At 39.5% G+C, this 21,020-nt stretch overlaps 1 protein-coding gene across 1 annotated transcript; it reads right to left on the bottom strand.

The window, feature by feature from the left end:
* Window positions 1-476: 476 nt before the first annotated feature.
* LOC133957034 (homeodomain-interacting protein kinase 1-like) lies at window positions 477-7,250 on the bottom strand. The gene is made up of 11 exons (XM_062392457.1): window positions 7,240-7,250; window positions 6,700-6,933; window positions 6,054-6,234; window positions 3,276-3,325; window positions 2,688-3,060; window positions 2,361-2,542; window positions 2,069-2,192; window positions 1,714-1,812; window positions 1,294-1,453; window positions 1,081-1,135; window positions 477-798 (listed from the first exon to the last, which is right to left on the bottom strand). The coding sequence occupies exons 1-11, from the start codon at window positions 7,248-7,250 to the stop codon at window positions 477-479; spliced, it is 1,791 nt and encodes a 596-aa protein (XP_062248441.1).
* Between the last annotated feature and the right edge of the window lie 13,770 nt (window positions 7,251-21,020).

Here is a 21,020-nt window from a genome sequence, read left to right as displayed (position 1 = left end):
CAATGTCAAAAGAGAAACTAGAGAAATCGCAAAGTTTCTCTCACTAAGAGAAATCGCAAAGTTAATGTGGCAATTACGGTATAAGGAAGGAACAAGAAGGGAACACTTAGGTAAAAGTAAATTAAGTATAATATAATGAATAAGAAATATTTTTAAGAAAACAGAAATAAAACACTGAACATTTGGAAGGGTAGTATGGTTCTCAGCAAGCTCAAGCTTTCCTATTAATTTGGCGGGAGTTTCATCTAATAATACCGCAGTTATTAATGTGGAAAATCTCCACGTCAGACAAATGTCTTTATTTCATATGTATTAATTCACAATCAAGCTGTGAATATGTTAATAAGGGGAGATTTAAAAAATCAATTAATCAATTAAAAAGAGCAGACAAAACATAAATTAAGATCTTCGGTCTCCTCATTCTAGTCTTTAGCTCATCAGCCTCTTTTAAACTGTTGATTTTTAAAGGGCAAGTTCTATCCTCTTCTCGCCATGAACCGGTTTCGTCCAACACTGTCGTCTCTCCCTCTTATCCTCTTGAGCCGGATTGGGCCCGTTTGTCCACTTGCACCTTTTCGAATGGCTGCCAGTCGTTCACTCCTTCTGACTTCGTCTTGGGAGTCTCTCATTCCATTAGGGCCCATGTGTCTCTTCTTTCTTGAGGGCTTGCCAATGGATGAGGGATCATGCCTCTCTCTCATCCTCTTGGACTGGTATGGGCCAGTTTTCCCACTTGTGCCCTTTCGAGTGGCTGCCAGTCGTTCACTCCTTCTGACCTTGGCTTGGGAGTCTTCTGGTCTGAGATGTGGATAAGAAAATAATTTAACTCTTGATCATAAAGCAGTTGGCTCCAGATCCATAGTTATGAGAGTTGTATCATTCTTTCCATTGAACTCTGAGCAAAAAAACTGAATATTTACCAAAATGTTGAACTATTCTTCTACAACATAAAATGATCCAACAGAAAGATATTTCAAACACTCTCCTGTTGCCAGACTTTGCATTCCCTTTTCTGCCCTCCTTGGCTGGGCTGGCAGTGCTGATGGAGCAGTCCTTGCTCAGGGACATTTGCAGGATCACCTGGTATCAATGTCCTCCATCCTCAGAGCTCTGATCCTGGCCATCAGATGTCCATCTGATCCTTACATGACTTCACACTGGAAGACAAAAGAAACTGCTGAGCCAAACACCATAATCACCTTATAGCTCTTATATTTTCCACCCATGTCCAACAGCACAGACTTAATCAGAACATCTAAACATAGACTTACTAGAGGCTGTTTTTGCATGAACCTTGAAGGTGACTCATGGTGATAAATGGATGCTGGAGAATTCTGGCGGGGGTAATTCTTTTATACTGACTCATCATCAGCATCTCAGTCATTAGGTCCATAAAGGACTGCAGGTCATAAAATTCCGCTTGGACGTCTTGAGACCAGGCAGGATGATTCCTCTTTAACAAGATGAGGAGAACAAACATGTTAGATGTACTCCTGTTTGGATTATGAAGGCATCGTGCTGTTATAAATTCATCCAGGCTGGTGATCTCAAACTAGAATTGAACCTATTGACTGAAATCAAGAATTGTTTCATTGAGATAGATTGCTCAAAAGGCAGTGGATGGCACAGGGAAAAGAAACACAGACTGAACGAAAGACACCTTAATTAGTGAGCTACTGGAGCCAGCTAAATGGTTGTAAAATAGTTTTATACCATAAATCTGCCTTCCAACCAAGATCTTGGCCAGAACGCATGTGGTAGGAGGTTTCCTCCTTGCCATGGATCTCTTCGTGCAAATGCAATTTTCATCATCTGTGGAAAAAACACAACATTGTGAGAGTTATTTAACTTCAAGTTTACATTGTTGATCATGTACATCAGGTTCACTTCTGTTACTGAGACATATGAATGAAGTGTCTCTTGTTTGTCTCATTAGTAGAATAGTAAAAATCAGTGAACTTCTACTTGAAACTCTTTCACTATAATAATCAAGTGTATGGATTTGAAAATACACAAACATCAAGGCAGAACTGTACGTGTTTGGTGTGTTTTAAGTGCAGATACTGACCAAATCTTCCTCATCCTTGGCACGGAACAGCGGTGTGCCCATTGACAGCTCAGCAGCAATGCAGCCGAGAGACCATACGTCGATCTTCCCGCTGAAAGAATCTAGAGACAGAATCTCAGGAGCCCTTAGGATAAGAAACACAAACATATTACTGAGGTTTAAAATTTGCTAAACTCCTTGTTACTGTCAGTTTCTGAGATATAAATCTGACATGCCAGTGTACAGGACTTGTCCAATTATTTACAGCAAACACAGCTGTCCCAGGTATACAGATATGCTGTCAGTTACTAACCTGTACCACAAGGTCTGGAGGGTTTGACCGAGCATTTCCTCAGGATCATCAAAGGATAAGCCAAAGTCAATAACTTTAACCTTGAGTGGCTGCCTGACATGATCCACCAGCATGATGTTATCTGGCTTCAAATCTGCATGAATGATCCCTGCGATGTTCAAAAAGTCCAAGGCTGTAGCTAGCTGAAATCATGAAAAGCATAATAATAATCATGAGCTACAGAGTTCATTTCATCAACAACAACTGTAACAGTCACTTTTTAGCGACCAAGTTTACCCTTCAATCTACAAAGCAGTAAGTGTAAGAGCTTGAGTTTAAAAAACAAACCTGCTGCAGAATGGGGCGAATCTGCTTCAGCTGAAGGTGTTGACCCGGGCTGATCTGTTTGAATTTCTGCAGATCCATATCCAGGAGCTCAAACACAAGACAGTAATGTTCCTTGTAGAAGAAGGACTCGTAAAATCTGACGATGTTGAACCTGTCTGAGCTGAGCTTCTTCATGTTTTGAAGGATGACCTCCTCTACTTGTGCATAGTCAATGTCCCAGAGGCTTTCGATGATTTTTAGAGCCACCGTCTCACCGGTGGTCACATTCCTGCATTGGGTGACCATTCCATATGCGCCGTTGCCAAGGTATTTTTGTGCAACGTAATGTGTTGTGGGGGAGGGGATCAGGTCTCCTTCACTGATATTTAACGCACTGTTGTGAGACATAGGGACGGAATATTTATGCTGGTGATCTTTCACACTACGAACAAAGTTAGATGCAGCCAAGTATACCAGATCCTGTCAGCCAGGTAGGTAGAGTTTATAGACCTTTCATCAAGCTCAGTACTTATAATCTTAATCTCTACAAGTAATATCTGACATTCTTTTTTTTTTAGGGTACTGATTGCAGGGATAGGTTTGACTTACCTTGAGATGGAGCTTGGTTCTCCATCTGAATTCAAAACAGTTTTCGTTTCCTGTAAAGTAAAAACAAATTCCATAAATTTGAATTGTCCAAGATTATAAAAAAATTATAAATGAATACATATCTTATAAATGAATACATATCTTATTAACTTCTCAAATCTATTTAACGTGAAACCTTACCACCGGTTTCTCTGATAGATGTTCAACTGTAGGTTTCTCACTGATTGGCTGTTCAGTGGCAGTCTTAGTGGTTGAGGGACTGTCTTTTGGGATCTGCTCTTGTAGCTTCTTCTTATATCCCTTTTTCTTTTCTTCAGCTGCTCTTGTTAAAGTTGCTTGAATATCACTTGAGTCACCTCTGCTGACAGACACAAACACACCTACTGAGTATTCTTAATCTATTATGAACAAAGTTTTGGCTGTTGATAAAATCTCTTTTTAAAAGAATAAATCCACAATTTTATACTTTTTGTGACACACTGAGCACAAAGCCTGACTATGTGGAATTGGAAACAGAAAACCCCACCAGCCCATGCAACCCTGCTAAAAAATGTGATGAAGAACTTACTCAATCGTGCTAACCTTTTTATAAAACATTTTACTGAGGTAAACCCGTAAATGTTAATGTAAGACACAGCGTGCACAGAAATATCTGACATTCTTTTTTTTAGGGTAGTGATTGCAGGGAGAGGTTTTACATACCTTGAGATGAAGCTTTGTTCTCTTTTAACTGTTTTCAAAACAGATTTTTTTCCCTGCAGAGTAAAAAAAAAAAGTCATACATTTTGATTGTCCACGATTATAAATGAATACATATCTTATTAATTTCTCAAATCTATTCAACGTGAAACCTTACCACCGGTTTCTCTGATAGATGTTCAACTGTAGGTTTCTCACTGATTGGCTGTTCAGTGGCAGTCTTAGTGGTTGAGGGACTGTCTTTTGGGATCTGCTCTTGTAGCTTCTTCTTATATCCCTTTTTCTTTTCTTCAGCTGCTCTTGTTAAAGTTGCTTGAATATCAGTTGAGTCACCACTGCTGACAGACACAAACACACCTACTGAGTATTCTTAATCTACTATGAACAAAGTTGTGGCTGTTGATAAAATCTCTTTTTAAAAGGATAAATCCACAATTTTATACTTTTTGTGACACACTGAGCACAAAGCCTGACTATGTGGAATTGGAAACAGAAAACCCCACCAGCCCATGCAACCCTGCTAAAAAATGTGATGAAGAACTTACTCAATCGTGCTAACCTTTTTATAAAACATTTTACTGAGGTAAACCCGTAAATGTTAATGTATGACACAGCGTGCACAGAAATATCTGACATTCTTTTTTTTAGGGTAGTGATTGCAGGGAGAGGTTTTACTTACCTTGAGATGAAGCTTTGTTCTCTTTTAACTGTTTTCAAAACAGACTTTTTTCCCTGCAGAGTAAAAAAAAAAGGCATACATTTTGATTGTCCACGATTATAAATGAATACATATCTTATTAACTTCTAAAATCTATTCAACGTGAAACCTTACCACTGGTTTCTTTAAGAGGTGTTTATCTGATGGTTTCTCACTGATTGGCTTTTCAGTGGCAGTCTTGGTTGTTGAGGGACTGTCCTTTGGGATCCAGTCCTGCTGCTTCTTCTTATATATCTTTTTCTTTCCTTTAGCTGCTCTTGTTGCAGCTGCTGGAATATCAGTGGAGTCACAACTGCTGACAGACAAAAACACACCTACTGATTATATTTATTCTACTGTGAAAAAAGTTGTGGCTGTTGATAAAATCTCTTTTTAAAGGGATAAATCAAACATTTTAATTGGAAACAGAAAACCCCACCAGCCCATACAACCCTGCTGAAAAATGTGTTGAAGAACTTACTCCATCGTGCTAAACTTTTTATAAAACATTTTAGTGAGGTAAACCCGTAAATGTTAATGTAAGACACAGCATGCACAGAAATGTCTGACATTCTTTTTTTTAGGGTAGTGATTGCAGGGAGAGGTTTCACTTACCTTGAGATGCAGCTTTGTTCTCTTTTAACTGTTTTCAAAACAGACTTTTTTTCCTGTAAAGTAAAAAAAAAAAAGTCATACATTTTGATTGTCCACGATTATAAAAGAATACATATCTTATTAATTTCCAAAATCTATTCAACGTGGAACCTTACCACTGGTTTCTTTAAGAGATGTTTCTCTGAAGGTTTCTCACTGATTAGATTTTCAGTGGCAGTCTTGGTTGTTGAGGGACTGTCCTTTGGGATCCAGTCTTGCTGCTTCTTCTTATATATCTTTTTCTTTCCTTTAGCTGCTCTTGTTGCAGCTGCTGGAATGTCAGTGGAGTCACCACTGCTGACAGACAAAAACACACCTACTGATTATATTTATTCTACTGTGAAAAAAGTTGTGGCTGTTGTTAAGCAGGAGTATGTGGAATTGGAAACAGAAAACCCCACCAGCCCATACAACCCTGCTGAAAAATGTGATGAAGAACTTATTCCATCGTGCTAACCTTTTTAAAAAACATTTTACTGAGGTAAACCCGTAAATGTTAATGTAAGACACAGCGTGCACAGAAATATCTGACATTCTTTTTTTTAGGTTAGTGATTGCAGGGAGAGGTTTTACTTACCTTGAGATGCAGCTTTGTTCTCTTTTAACTGTTTTCAAAACAGACTTTTTTCCCTGCAGAGTAAAAAAAAAAAGTCATACATTTTGATGCACAATCATAAAAGAATACTTATCTTATTAACTTGCAAAATCTATTCAACGTGGAACCTTACCACTGGTTTCTTTAAGAGATGTTTCTCTGAAGGTTTCTCACTGATTGGCTTTTCAGTGGCAGTCTTGGTTGTTGAGGGACTGTCCTTTGGGATCCAGTCTTGCTGCTTCTTCTTATATATCTTTTTCTTTCCTTTAGCTGCTCTTGTTGCAGCTGCTGGAATGTCAGTGGAGTCACCACTGCTGACAGACAAAAACACACCTACTGATTATATTTATTGTACTGTGAAAAAACTTGTGGCTGTTGTTAAACAGGAGTATGTGGAATTGGAAACAGTAAACACCACCAGCCCATACAACCCTGCTGAAAAATGTGATGAAGAACTTATTCCATCGTGCTAACCTTTTTATAAAACATTTTACTGAGGTAAACCCGTAAATGTTAATGTAAGACACAGCGTGCACAGAAATATCTGACATTCTTGTTTTTAGGGTAGTGATTGCAGGGAGAGGTTTTACTTACCTTGAGATGCAGCTTTGTTCTCTTTTAACTGTTTTCAAAACAGACTTTTTTCCCTGCAGAGTAAAAAAAAAAAGTCATACATTTTGATTGTCCACAAGCATAAAAGAATACATATCTTATTAACTTCTAAAATCTATTCAACGTGAAACCTTACCACTGGTTTCTTTAAGACATGTTTGTCTGACGGTTTCTCACTGATTGGCTTTTCAGTGGCAGTCTTGGTTGTTGAGGGACTGTCTTTTGAAACCCGGTCTTGCTGCTTCTTCTTATCCACCGGTTTCCCAAAGAGTCTTTCTCGTAGAGGTATCTTCCTGGTTGGCGGTTCAGCGGGAGTCTTGCCGGCTGAGGGACTGTCTTTTCTTATGCAGCCTTTCTGTCTCTTCTTGTCTGCTTTTTCTTCTCTATCAGCTGAGCTTGATCTTGACAGACACAAACACACCTACCGATTAGTCTTATTCTACTTTGAACAAAGTCAAATTTACTCAAACCAGACCCAATTTTCAGTGTTTGGAGTGAAAGCAGTCCATATTGGGTCTCAAAGCTTGAGCTTCCGTAATCTCCAACCATTTTAAAATATTTTAGCTGCTGAACCATCGGCAATACAACCATAGCACAGACATAAAGTGCCGTTCATAAATATTTTTCCATTGACGACCTGCTCTCTCCCCATTCTGACCCTGTAGACATTTTATCACTTTTATTATTTTTCCACATTTGGAGTATACCCTGAGTACATGTTCATTCCATGTGGACCAAATCCAAATTTGCTATCCACCACCATCAACAAACTCTCAAACAATCAACAATTCCCATCTCTGAAATCTTAGCCTTGCTGATGTCTCTTACTTGCATTGTTTTTCAACACAGAAATCAATTTCACTGGACTCACTGAAAAAATTCCTCTCTCCTCATCAAATCTCAATATGATCTTCAACTCCAACTTTTCATCAGCTCTCACCTGTAGTCCTCCCTCCTAACCTCTACTATCTCTCACTCTCCCGTGCATACCTCCATATTGTTATAATCTTCCTCAAAATAGACAGAAATCTGGTGGTCTGTATCTTTGTTCTGTTTCTGCATATGTTTTATACCCCTTATTCTCACGTAGTATTGACCAGCTACTGCTTTGTGAATGCTTTGAGAAGGCTTTCTTTTGATAATTCCTGTCCTCTTAAATGTATAAATGAAACGATCAAAATATGTGAGATATGTTGCACTATGCTCACCTATAACAGAAGCATTGCCCGAAAAAATTTCTCAAGGTTCGAAGTAATTTTTCCATGGTTAAAAGTTGATAGAGTGTGCTGAATTTCTCTTTCGTCTTCAATGAAGTTTGATGGTTTGCTGAAGTGGAAAATCTATATTTTTCCTGTTTGTTGCAACCTATGTTAAGATGCGTTCCCACCAGCTACTACTATATTTAATTATAGGTCAAAAGTTAAAATCATAGGCAACATGCATGCAAATTGCCTATGATTTTTAGCTGCCTTTAAACCTTATAGTGCTCTATAAGGTTTAAATGCAGCTAGTAGATCTAAAGGTGGCGATAATGCACTCTGATGTTAGTTGCCACCTGCCATTAACCAAAGACAGAAGAAGAAGGAGCCCGCCCAATATCACCATGAACTTGAGAGAATACATCATTAATCATAATGGAAAACAATAGTGGACTAATGACACTGCCCTGAGGAGTACCATTTTCCACCATTAGCTTCCTGATAAAGTTGTCCCAACTCTTACTTGAATAAACCTATCAAATAAAGTCTCCAAGTGTCCGTAAACCATAAACACTAAGCATTCCATTGTAGTAAGAGAACCATTACTATTCCACCAATGATTTGACAGTGTTCACCGTCGATCTTATTAACTCTCTGGACTCACAGGCAGCGGTTGAGCCGCAGATCACCTATGTGTCGTTTGTTTGTTGTTCACACGCCTAGTGTGTCCGCTACTCCTCATCAAATCTCAATATGATCTTCAACTCCAACTTTTCATCAGCTCTCACCTGTAGTCCTCCCTCCTAACCTCTACTATCTCTCACTCTCCCGTGCATACCTCCATATTGTTATAATCTTCCTCAAAATAGACAGAAATCTGGTGGTCTGTATCTTTGTTCTGTTTCTGCATATGTTTTATACCCCTTATTCTCACGTAGTATTGACCAGCTACTGCTTTGTGAATGCTTTGAGAAGGCTTTCTTCTGATAATTCCTGTCCTCTTAAATGTATAAATGAAACGATCAAAATATGTGAGATATGTTGCACTATGCTTACCTATAACAGAAGCATTGCCGGAAAAAATTTCTCAAGGTTCTAAGTAATTTTTTCATTGTTAAAGTTGATAGAGTGTGCTGAAGTTCTTCTTCGTCTTCAATGAAGTTTGATGGTGTGCTGAAGTGGAAATGTATTATTTTTCCTCTTTGTTGCAACCTATGTTAAGATGCATTCCCACCAGCTACTACTAGATTTCATTATAGGTGAAAAGTTAAAATCTATAATCATAGGCAACATGCATGCATGTTGCCTATGATTATAGATGTTTAGCTGCCTTTAAACCTTATAGTGCTCTATAAGGTTTAAATGCAGCTAGTAGATCTAAAGGTGGCGATAATGCACTCTGATGTTAGTTGCCACCTGCCATTAACCAAAGACAGAAGAAGAAGGAACCCGCCTAATATCACCATGAACTTGAGAGAATACATCATTAATCATAATGTAAAACAATAGTGGACTAATGACACTGCCCTGAGGAGTACCATTTTCCACTATTAGCTTCCTGATAAAGCTGTCCCAACTCTTACTTGAATAAACCTATCAAATAAAGTCTCCAAGTGTCCGTAAACTGTAAACACTAAGCATTCCATTGTAGTAAGAGAACCATTACTATTCCACCAATGAGCCCACTCGGGGGGCACCATTGAGACATTTTGCGATGCCCATTGAAAATTCCTCCAGAATACGTACATTTTCACCACTTTCTAACTCTGCCAATTTTGGTAAGAATTTGAGCATGTTAAAGCCCTCAAAAAGCAAATTCATTTGCCTGAATAATAATAATAATAAAAATAATCATTACAACTTCAATAGGGTCTCACCTGACCTTTCATGTCAGTGCTCGGGCCTAAAAACAAAGAAAGAAGTCATATATATATATATACAAATACCAGGCTTCTTTCAGTCTTCTTTAAGCTCATTCAGTGCAGAAGCTTGGTCTTCAGGAACTGTGCCTTGGACGACAACCTCTGCCCATCCAGGTTTAGGAGAATCTTCTGCAGGACTTCAAAAGTGCATTTGAGCTCTGGTTGGTAGCTCAGGTTCAGACAGTATATCAGTCCAAAGAGCAGAGCACAGGCAATTGCAATGTTACCCAAACCACTGAGGACCTTCACACCCTCAATCAGGACACCAATGTCCTCTGGCTCCTCTTCAGGCTCCGCACCCACCTTGTGTATGACATACACTCCCATCACAGTTTGCCCCATGGAAGTGTTCGCCTCAGTGTCTATGTTCTGTGAAGTAAAATATGACAATAAATACATTTGATCAGAGTATAGACAAAGTTAATTACACAGCCCCTGCGCTCCGTCACACATTCGCTCAGAGACACGGGCAGTGACTGAGACTTGAGCTCTTCACCGTGAAACAGCCAGTTAGTGACTCTGTGGAACAGTGGAAACAGTGAAAACACAGAGCTTCTCTGGTCACATCTGCTTAGAGATCAGCGGCTTCATGTTCAGAGCACAGGCTGCAGGTGGTTTGTAACGAGCTGGAGTTTCTGTTTCCTCCTTCTCCTCCCGGCTCGCTCCTTGTGCTCAGTAGAAAACGAGACGTGACGCTTACAGTCAGGACTACAGACAGCTAAATCATCCCAATAAAAAATAACCTTAACTAACCCTCTGAACTTGAACTAGTTCATTTTAAGTGTGAACTGGCTCAACGCTGCAAACAGCTACTGGACACCAGCATTGAGAGGCAGAAGTAGTAGGGCTGGATCATTACACTCCTGTGACCAATCCTGCATGAGACTGCGGTTAGGCCCGCCTTTCTCATTAGCATAAGGACACTGCAAATGAAAAGGAAATGTATCAGGGAAAAAATAAATGTTAAAATATATTTAAGACATTTCTTTTGACATTTCTTTTGGTATTAACATATTTATTTCTGTATTAATTAATGTATTTCCTTTTTTATTTATTTATTTATTTCTGTATTTATTTATACATTTATTTATTTTTACTTAAGTCATGTATGGTCCTCCATAGTGTGTGTGTGTGTGTGTGTCTGGTCCAGGTATTACCCATTTTGTTGGGACCTAAATCAAATTATTTGTTAATGTCTTCCTCATTCCCATATAACGTGAATCATAAGAACATGTTGTTAGGTTTTTTTTAGGTAGTGGCTGTTGTTCGTGTAGGGCAAGAAATAATTGGGGTAAAGGTTATAGTAAGTATGTGGAAAATCTATATAAAGTTCTCAGAAGTCATGGAGACGAGCATGTGTGTGTTGGAATAAGTTCAAGTATTTTGATATTTTCAACTTCAAATACTATCACTTTATCTTCATCTTTGACTTGTTGAATTTCCTTGAAGAATTGTTTGTTTCAGGTTCACGATTGTAATTAACATTTGAACCTTTTAAAGAAATAATATTTGTTGAGGTTTTTGGCTGTTAGTAAGTGCTTATTTATGCAACTTTAGATCTGTAAAACTTGTGGTGGACATTTGCCAATATTTTGTTATTATAGGCGAAAGCAATAAATGAAATATCTATAGATTAAAGTACAAGAATTAAGCGCTGTGGCCTTTAGCTGTTATTCCTAAAGTAGAGTGTAGCTGCTGTGTGACCTGAACTGTGAGACTTCGCTCCACTAACCAGCTGTTACTGTCTGTCTGTGTGTGTGTGGCTGCGTCTTCTCTGCTCTGAGGCTTCTTCTCTGCTGTGCGGCTGAGGTTATAAATAAAAGGCAGAAGGTTTTTATTATTTCCCCCGTGTGAGTGTGTTGTTTAACCAGCTGCTTGGGGACATTTTTTTTGTCTCCTCTAGAGTGCAGGTGTACTCTCAGGCCTCTAGATGTTGTTCACAGGCCTCAGAAGCTCTTATACCACCCGGCTTCTACCTCAGAGGTTCCAGGCTGTAGTGTGTGTTGGGTCAGCATCACCTGTCCACCTCCAATATCTGAAATGCTTTGCTGTTTGTCAAGTGTGTGTCATTCTTTGCTCTTAAAGATAAGATTAAAACCTGAACCTTCACTCGGAGCATAAATAAATAGCAATATTACATTTATCATCATAATTATCGATATCCACTATCGATATCGATAAGGTGTTTTATTTTTTTATAATTTTTTGGCAAATTACACAACCTAAATGCATACAGATAAATAGTAGTCTAAGTAGGTATCTTTATATACAGGTACTGGAAACATGACTGGTGTGTTTTAATTTGGTAGGGTTCTAATTTGTCCTATTTAATGAGATGCTAAGAGTCATTAACACCTTGAATTGAGGAGGTTTTCTTCTTTATAAAGCACATGAGCCAGAGTGCAGATACTAGAAGAGGAGAGAAAACCCAACAGAAAGAACCAGAGTTTTGAGGTTTTCAATGCTATTTCTGATCTTTGAGCGGATGAGATAAATTATGTCCTTGTGTGTGTGCACGTGTGTGTGTGATCTTGTCTAGACAGATAGAAAGAGAGAAGCATGGGAAAGTGGCCCCGGCTTTGCAGTGATAGTCGCATACAGAGATACAACGTCACCATACTCATGCTCAGCATACTGTGTTTTAGCTGAATGCTCATTCAAGCTCAACTCAAATCTTAGCATGAGACTTGATGACATTTTGCTATATCATTTTTTTAATAACTAAGTTGCAAGAGAGAACAAAACAGAATGAACTGGATTCACAAGTAACTAGAATGTCATTCAGTAAATCAGATATGCCTCCTCCAAGGTCCAACACCAAATTTCACACACACTCATAGATATGTTTATTGAATTATAATTTGATATTTTGGGAAAATACACATATTTGTGTTGCTTAGACCTAAATGAGAGGATTGTAACCACAATTGCATCTTTTCAGTAAATGTGAAGCTGAGTGAGCAGCAAAAGACTGAAAGCAGGGGAACAGCCTGTCCCTTTCCTAAAGTAATAAAACCCACCACGACAGACTAACCTATCTGTTCTCTCTGAATGTTAAACTATTCATTAACATCAGAGATTAAATTAAGAAACATTGTAGAAAAGGCCTCACTGAAAAACGTGCCTCTGCTGCAATTTGTTACGGATGTGATCTCCGGCTTCTTTTTTCTCCAGGCCGGCTGTGACCTGACATCGTCTGTCAGAGTTCCACATGCATCGTTCATATGAGCATAAGTACCAGCCCAAGGAACAAGTACTGTATGAGTCAACGTAAAGGTCTGTATAAGACCTCGCCAGCAGGCCAGAGCTGGGTCAAGGCCAAGGATGGTAATTTTCTTTATTATAGACTAGTGCAGAGCCCGTTGTTAACTTGCCTGATTAGAATGGGCCGTTAACTTGGCCTGTGGTGAAGCTGGTTGCAGTTCAGCGAAGCTCGACTCAGAACCATGAGCTGGAGAGTCAGTTGTCGTTGCCATTGTCGTGAACACATCTGTTGTCGTGATCAACAATGTTGCTTGCGTTGATGAGTCTATTAATATTGAATGTATCACATGTCCAAATCACACCAAGTTCAACACTGGACGTCCGTGGGCCCTCAACGATACAAATGACATGTGTGAAGCAGATAATATAGACAGTTCTTAATATATGTGAGCCACAAACAAACAAACACAGATATCTGGAATTATCACACAGATAGCAGCTGGTCAGTTACGTTCTGCTGGAAGATGAAGGCATATTATCAGGAATAGGATTAAAAAATAAACGTTAAACCGAGTAGTTTGCCAAATTTATAAACTGTAGGTTGTCTTTAGCATCCTGCCATTCCTTCATCGTTATTTTGTTAGTCTGCACAGCCACTGTAGGTATCACATTTCAGTCACACACACACATACATACACACACACACACACACACAAACACACACACACACACACACAGATTGGCTTCTGTGAGAACAATATGTTTAAAAAAGTCCAGTAACCACTAACAGTTCACTCTGAGTGAACCCAAAGAGCTCATGGTGATTTATGTCCACCCATGTCTGTTCCAGAACAGGGAGCTGTGAGGCGGTCTCACAGTCAGTTGGACGGCCAAAATGGACTCATCTCGTTCGCTCCTCCACTTGGTCGATTTGTCCCCCGCGACCCGGAGCTGTCGCTGTTGAATCACACAGCCTGGATCTCCTGGTTCAGCCTGTTTGTAAAAAGTAGGGTTTGTTTGTCACATTGGTGTCACTATAGTGATGGTCATCATGCCTGTCAAGCCTGTCTGCACCTTTTGTAGAGTGGGTCAGTGCTTGTATACTTTCTGCACTGTGTGTTGAATTAATTTACCTTTGTGGAGCTGGAAAACACACTCTAGTGGAGGAGAGGTGTGTTGAACAGGCTGTGATTGAAGGCTGTGGTGCTAACACATGCCTTACCTTACGTCCTCAAAGCTTTAATGTCAGACATATTTTTAAACTGTCATGAAGACATAATAGAAGAGTGACATGCACTTTTGGGATCACAGCTTGTATTGCCTTGTAGAAAGACATTTAACCTCCACTCAGGCATGTCTCTTGGGGTCAGCATCTAGTGGTTACTACAGGTACTGTATCTTAAGGCAGTCGCATTGGATGTAAGGTTCAGCTATGATGAGTGAAAACCAGTGCGGACGCAGCTTAATGCTGTTTTGCTGAAAAACCATTGGGGTTTTTTGCCAGTTGTTTTCCTTTTCCACTGACCACAGATCACAGGCAACATACACAGGAATCAGGAATGAAAAGTTTGTGGTCTGTATATTTCAGACGGACGCACAGCCAAAGTCTTTTCTTGTCATTCCTTCTTTTCTTACTTCCCATAACGTCGAAAGTTCGATTCCAGGCTCTTCTCAGTCTCCTTGCTAGCAAGACACTGAACCCCCTATGCATCTTCAGCTATGTTAACTGCTTTGCAGAATGCTAATGAGGTGCTAGCTGCCCATAAGCTCGAGCTTGGGAAGACGCATGCCTAAAGTGCTGAGGATGCTGGAGGCAAAAATAGAAGGCCAAGGCTCGAGGTGCGCATGTTTCCATCACTGGCTCAGGATTAGCAGCTTCTAAACACGCTGTTCCATTAAGGCTATTGTAACAAAGCACAATGACTTGTGAGAACACACACAGCTCTGCCTCCAAATACAATAAGAACACTATGATACACGTGTTTTATTGGCTGTTTGCTATATTTTCTGGAGCTGTTATTTTTTGCACAGCGACATTCACTGCCAGGCAAACACTACATGCAAATACTTGTTTTATTTTTATAATGTGTTTTTTCCTCTGTGAGGTGTCAGATAATAAACCTTGAGAATCTGTTTCTGAACTGATTTCCATGATGTGGTGTGTGTCAGACAAGAAGTCATTAAAGTTTGATGCTGATCCAATACAGGAGGCAGAGGCAGGAGTTACTTTCCTTTAACTATTACTTAACTTTTTTAACATTGCGAAATGGGACGTATGCTAGTTTATTCAGTAGTTTATGGATCCTGCTAAAAAAAACAAAATCCAACCTTAGGATCAGACATGGTGCGTGTAAAGATGATCATATTACTTGCTTTCTCTTTAAATTCCTGGACACTTTACAATCAACCTTTACCTCATTATGATAAATTCAAGTTAGGGTTGGTAATCCTTAAAACAACACAACCTATGCATCCCACCTCGGATCAGCCCTCTTATCAGTGCTACATCCCCAAACACATGAACGTCCGCTTGAAGCCGACTTTTCCGTGATTGCTCACTGACTTCTGGCCATCGACTCTGCTTCAGTGGTGTATGCAAGTTTTTAGTGACGGACTGTTACACCAGCCAATCATTTCACTTGGCCTTCTTAATTACAGTGCTGTGAGTAACACAGGCACCAGCTCTGTTTATTTTTTTTTCAGATAACTATTTATTGATGGCTTTTAGACGTGCAGGATTTCAACAAAAAGTTTTTTCAGAAACACATTACAAAGCCTGCCTTTGAATAGAAACACTAGACTATTGCCTGCTTGAGCATCACAGATTTCCCTAAAATTCCCTCTGGTTTCCCAGTCAGACTGAAAGACTGAGTTTTTTCAGTCTTTATTGTGCATAAGATATGATTTGGGCAAATCTGGCAGCTTGAAGTAAGGATACACAGACGAGAGTGAAAATGCAACAGCGACACTAGGAAGCATCCATACAAATTTCCATTTCACCAGTGTTCCTCATCTGGATCTCACATATGTTTACATGTGTCACACTGAAGCAGCTTTCATTCTCTGAAAGGATGAACAAACACACACACACACACACACACACACACACACACACATAAGAATGTGGATTTATTTTGAACCAGTTTGGCCGATTCTACGCATATTGAGATTTACAATGATGACCTGACAAAGAAGCACAAGAGGAGGGGCTTTTGGGATTAAAGCAAAATGTCCTCTATGTGAGAGTGACATGCAGACAGGGCAGGGGAGAGCGAGACTGGGTAAGAATGGGAATTAGAGAGAGTGAGAGAGGGACACAGAAAGATGAGGACAAGGGCGACAAAGCCCTGGCTACGACCAGTTGAATCAACAGCTTCTCTCCAGGACACGCTCGCTCTGCTCAGGCCTAATACCACAGACATGCTGACAATCGCACGCAAACACACACACACACACATACATTTGATCCTCTGTCATCCTCTTTCCTGCCTCCCCCCCCCCCCCATTCTCCCTCTCTCTGTCTTTGTGTGTCCCTTTGTGAACTGTGCATGATTTGCCCTGTCGCCCAGTGGAGTCAGTGCATTAACAGAGCCACGAGCAGGACGAGAGGGAGGAACAACCGTGATTGCGCCAGTATGTCACAACAACGAAAACAACATGAACACACATTTGTCCTCGGGCTCGTTCTCAGCTGCTTAAGTCGTGCAGAGGACACGTGACCCTCACATACATTACAAAGAATAAACAGACGCAGCTGAGATTTTCTTCTGTTCTCACCGGAGAACACTATCGCTAATATAGAATGACATGCACAGAAAATCATTTAAATATCATACATGATGAAATATATATACCCCAGTTTTAGTATTATCACTATTACTATTACTATTTGGACACGAAGTCCATAAATGGAATCAACAGCATAATGGTTCAGTCATGTATAAAGCTAAAACATAATAATAATCTCATGTCATCAAACAAAATGTCTGGATTTTGGTTCAGACAGAGAACTACATTTAATTATTCATCTTTGGCTATTGAAAGTGGCTACATCCATTAACTAATTGACGATTCTTAGTTATTTATCAACTAACTATTTTTTCCATTATTTAATCTGACTAATTATTGTATTAATCATTAGCACAATAGACAGTTATTGTTAGATGCAGCCATGGTACCATTTCTGAAACTATACCTGTTTTATACTTTTTCATTATTTTATTTCTTTTATTTACCCTAATGATGTAGGCTACATAATGATTCACAAATATTTATTGCTGAAATATTACTACTAGTTGTTAAATTACCAAACTATTATTCATCATATCCTAAAATGAATGATTAAGCTTGGTGTGTCTCTATTCCTTGCTTCATGTTATTTGTAAATTTAAGAAGAATAGTTTTGTTTGAATCTTGAGTGTGAGTTTGACAAACACTTTGCTGTCACTTTGTGGTTTCCTTTGCAGTGGTTTTGTATTGTTGAGGTTAGGGGTTATAATTTGTGGATACCCTAACTGTGGATGTTGTCAAGTTCAATTTTTGAAGTGGTATTGATGAGAAGTTGTATAAATCTGTGGAAGTTCTCGATCGGGCCCCATTTGGAAGTCGAGTGATACATGTGCGCGCACACACACACACATACTTACATAATTTACCTATAATGCTGACAGGGAACTGGATGCTTGATGCCAACAAGTCAGTGCCAGATAAAACAAAATGATCCATCGATTCAGGCTCTGTTAACGACTCTATGCCACTAATCCTTCATAGAAGTAATTATAGCTGTCATTGTTTTGTTTTCTTGCTCAGGTTAAACAAATACCTACACAGAATGATGCCAAAGAACTTTATTATCTAGTTTGATAGTCATAAATGAAAAATAACACAACAATAGACTCCATAAGTTACAGAATTCATTACTTGGGTTAAATGCAGTTTCCTAAATTTTCTGCCACAGTTTGTTCTTTTTTCCCTTCACCTTGGTGAACTCCTCGAGCTCTTCTGTGTAATGGTTCTTCAACATATGAGATTGCTGACATCGTCACGCGATTTGGGTTAACATGGTGAAAATGGATGTTCGCCTGTACAATTTTTCATTAGTAAAAAACCAAGGAAGGCAAAACCAGGTGGCTTAATGTGATCCTTTTTCCCCCTCGTTTTGGGTCAAGAGAATAGAACCACGGCAGTGAAAATGACTCTAGAGGTTTTCAGCTTCACTGTTTTATAGGAAAGTAAATGACTTGACATGACCCAATGTCAAAATACACTTGACTAGGAGAAATCGCAAAGTGTATGTGGCAATTACGGTATAAGGAAGAAACAAGAAGGGAACACTTAGGTAAAAGTAAATTAAGTATAATATAATAAATTAGAAATATTTTTAAGAAAACTGAAATAAAACACTGAACATTTGGAAGGGTAGTATGGTTCTCAGCAAGCTCAAGCTTTCCTATTAATTTGGCGGGAGTTTCATCTAATAATTACGCAGTTATTAATGTGGAAAATCTCCACGTCAGACAAATGTCTTTATTTCATATGTATTAATTCACAATCAAGCTGTGAATATGTTAATAAGGGGAGATTTAAAAAATAACACATCAATTAAAAAGAGCAGACAAAACATAAATTAAGATCTTCGGTCTCCTCATTCTATTCTTTAGTTCATCAGCCTCTTTTAAACTGTTGATTTTTAAAGGGCAAGTTCTATCCTCCTTCTCGCCATGAACCGGTTTTGTCCAACACTGTCATCTCTCCCTCTTATCCTCTTGAGCCGGATTGGGCCCATTTGTCCACTTGCACCTTTTCGAATGGCTGCCAGTCGTTCACTCCTTTTGACTTCGTCTTGGGAGTCTCTCATTCCATTAGGGCCCATGTGTCTCTTCTTTCTTGAGGGCTTGCCATTGGATGAGGGATCATGCCTCTCTCTCATCCTCTTGGACTGGTATGGGCCAGTTTTCCCACTTGTGCCCTTTCGAGTGGCTGCCAGTCGTTCACTCCTTCTGACCTTGGCTTGGGAGTCTTCTGGTCTGAGATGTGGATAAGAAAATAATTTAACTCTTGATCATAAAGCAGTTGGCTCCAGATCCATAGTTATGAGAGTTGTATCATTCTTTCCATTGAACTCTGAGCAAAAAAACTGAATATTTACCAAAATGTTGAACTATTCTTCTACAACATAAAATGATCCAACAGAAAGATATTTCAAACACTCTCCTGTTGCCAGACTTTGCATTCCCTTTTTTGCCCTCCTTGGCTGGGCAGGCAGTGCTAGAGCAGTCCTTGCTCAGGGACATTTGCAGGATCACCTGGTATCAATGTCCTCCATCCTCAGAGCTCTGATCCTGGCCATCAGATGTCCATCTGATCCTTACATGACTTCACACTGGAAGACAAAAGAAACTGCTGAGCCAAACACCATAATCACCTTATAGCTCTTATATTTTCCACCCATGTCCAACAGCACAGACTTAATCAGAACATCTAAACATAGACTTACTAGAGGCTGTTTTTGCATGAACCTTGAAGGTGGCTCATGGTGATAAATGGATGCTGGAGAATTCTGGCGGGGGTAATTCTTTTATACTGACTCATCATCAGCATCTCAGTCATTAGGTCCATAAAGGACTGCAGGTCATAAAATTCCGCTTGGACGTCTTGAGACCAGGCAGGATGATTCCTCTTTAACAAGATGAGGAGAACAAACATGTTAGATGTACTCCTGTTTGGATTATGAAGGCATCGTGCTGTTATAAATTCATCCAGGCTGGTGATCTCAAACTAGAATTGAACCTATTGACTGAAATCAAGAATTGTTTCATTGAGATAGATTGCTCAAAAGGCAGTGGATGGCACAGGGAAAAGAAACACAGACTGAACGAAAGACACCTTAATTAGTGAGCTACTGGAGCCAGCTAAATGGTTGTAAAATAGTTTTATACCATAAATCTGCCTTCCAACCAAGATCTTGGCCAGAACGCATGTGGTAGGAGGTTTCCTCCTTGCCATGGATCTCTTCGTGCAAATGCAATTTTCATCATCTGTGGAAAAAACACAACATTGTGAGAGTTATTTAACTTCAAGTTTACATTGTTGATCATGTACATCAGGTTCACTTCTGTTACTGAGACATATGAATGAAGTGTCTCTTGTTTGTCTCATTAGTAGAATAGTAAAAATCAGTGAACTTCTACTTGAAACTCTTTCACTATAATAATCAAGTGTATGGATTTGAAAATACACAAACATCAAGGCAGAACTGTACGTGTTTGGTGTGTTTTAAGTGCAGATACTGACCAAATCTTCCTCATCCTTGGCACGGAACAGCGGTGTGCCCATTGACAGCTCAGCAGCAATGCAGCCGAGAGACCATACGTCGATCTTCCCGCTGAAAGAATCTAGAGACAGAATCTCAGGAGCCCTTAGGATAAGAAACACAAACATATTACTGAGGTTTAAAATTTGCTAAACTCCTTGTTACTGTCAGTTTCTGAGATATAAATCTGACATGCCAGTGTACAGGACTTGTCCAATTATTTACAGCAAACACAGCTGTCCCAGGTATACAGATATGCTGTCAGTTACTAACCTGTACCACAAGGTCTGGAGGGTTTGACCGAGCATTTCCTCAGGATCATCAAAGGATAAGCCAAAGTCAATAACTTTAACCTTGAGTGGCTGCCTGACATGATCCACCAGCATGATGTTATCTGGCTTCAAATCTGCATGAATGATCCCTGCGATGTTCAAAAAGTCCAAGGCTGTAGCTAGCTGAAATCATGAAAAGCATAATAATAATCATGAGCTACAGAGTTCATTTCATCAACAACAACTGTAACAGTCACTTTTTAGCGACCAAGTTTACCCTTCAATCTACAAAGCAGTAAGTGTAAGAGCTTGAGTTTAAAAAACAAACCTGCTGCAGAATGGGGCGAATCTGCTTCAGCTGAAGGTGTTGCCCCGGGCTGATCTGTTTGAATTTCTGCAGATCCATATCCAGGAGCTCAAACACAAGACAGTAATGTTCCTTGTAGAAGAAGGACTCGTAAAATCTGACGATGTTGAACCTGTCTGAGCTGAGCTTCTTCATGTTTTGAAGGATGACCTCCTCTACTTGTGCATAGTCAATGTCCCAGAGGCTTTCGATGATTTTTAGAGCCACCGTCT

The sequence above is a fragment of the Platichthys flesus genome, chromosome 7 (assembly GCF_949316205.1).
Source record: "Platichthys flesus chromosome 7, fPlaFle2.1, whole genome shotgun sequence".
In the NCBI taxonomy this organism is placed as follows: Eukaryota; Metazoa; Chordata; class Actinopteri; order Pleuronectiformes; family Pleuronectidae; genus Platichthys; species Platichthys flesus.
The sequence above is the reverse complement of the archived record's forward strand: the minus strand, read 5'-3'. Positions and strand labels throughout refer to the sequence as shown.

Coding starts and splice junctions, on each gene's coding strand:
- LOC133957034 (XM_062392457.1), bottom strand. Junction 3,326..6,053: donor ATCTCTTAAAGAAACCAGTG/GTAAGGTTCCAC, acceptor TTTACTTTACAG/GAAACGAAAACTGTTTTGAA. Junction 1,454..1,713: donor GGTTGGAAGGCAGATTTATG/GTATAAAACTAT, acceptor ATCTTGTTAAAG/AGGAATCATCCTGCCTGGTC.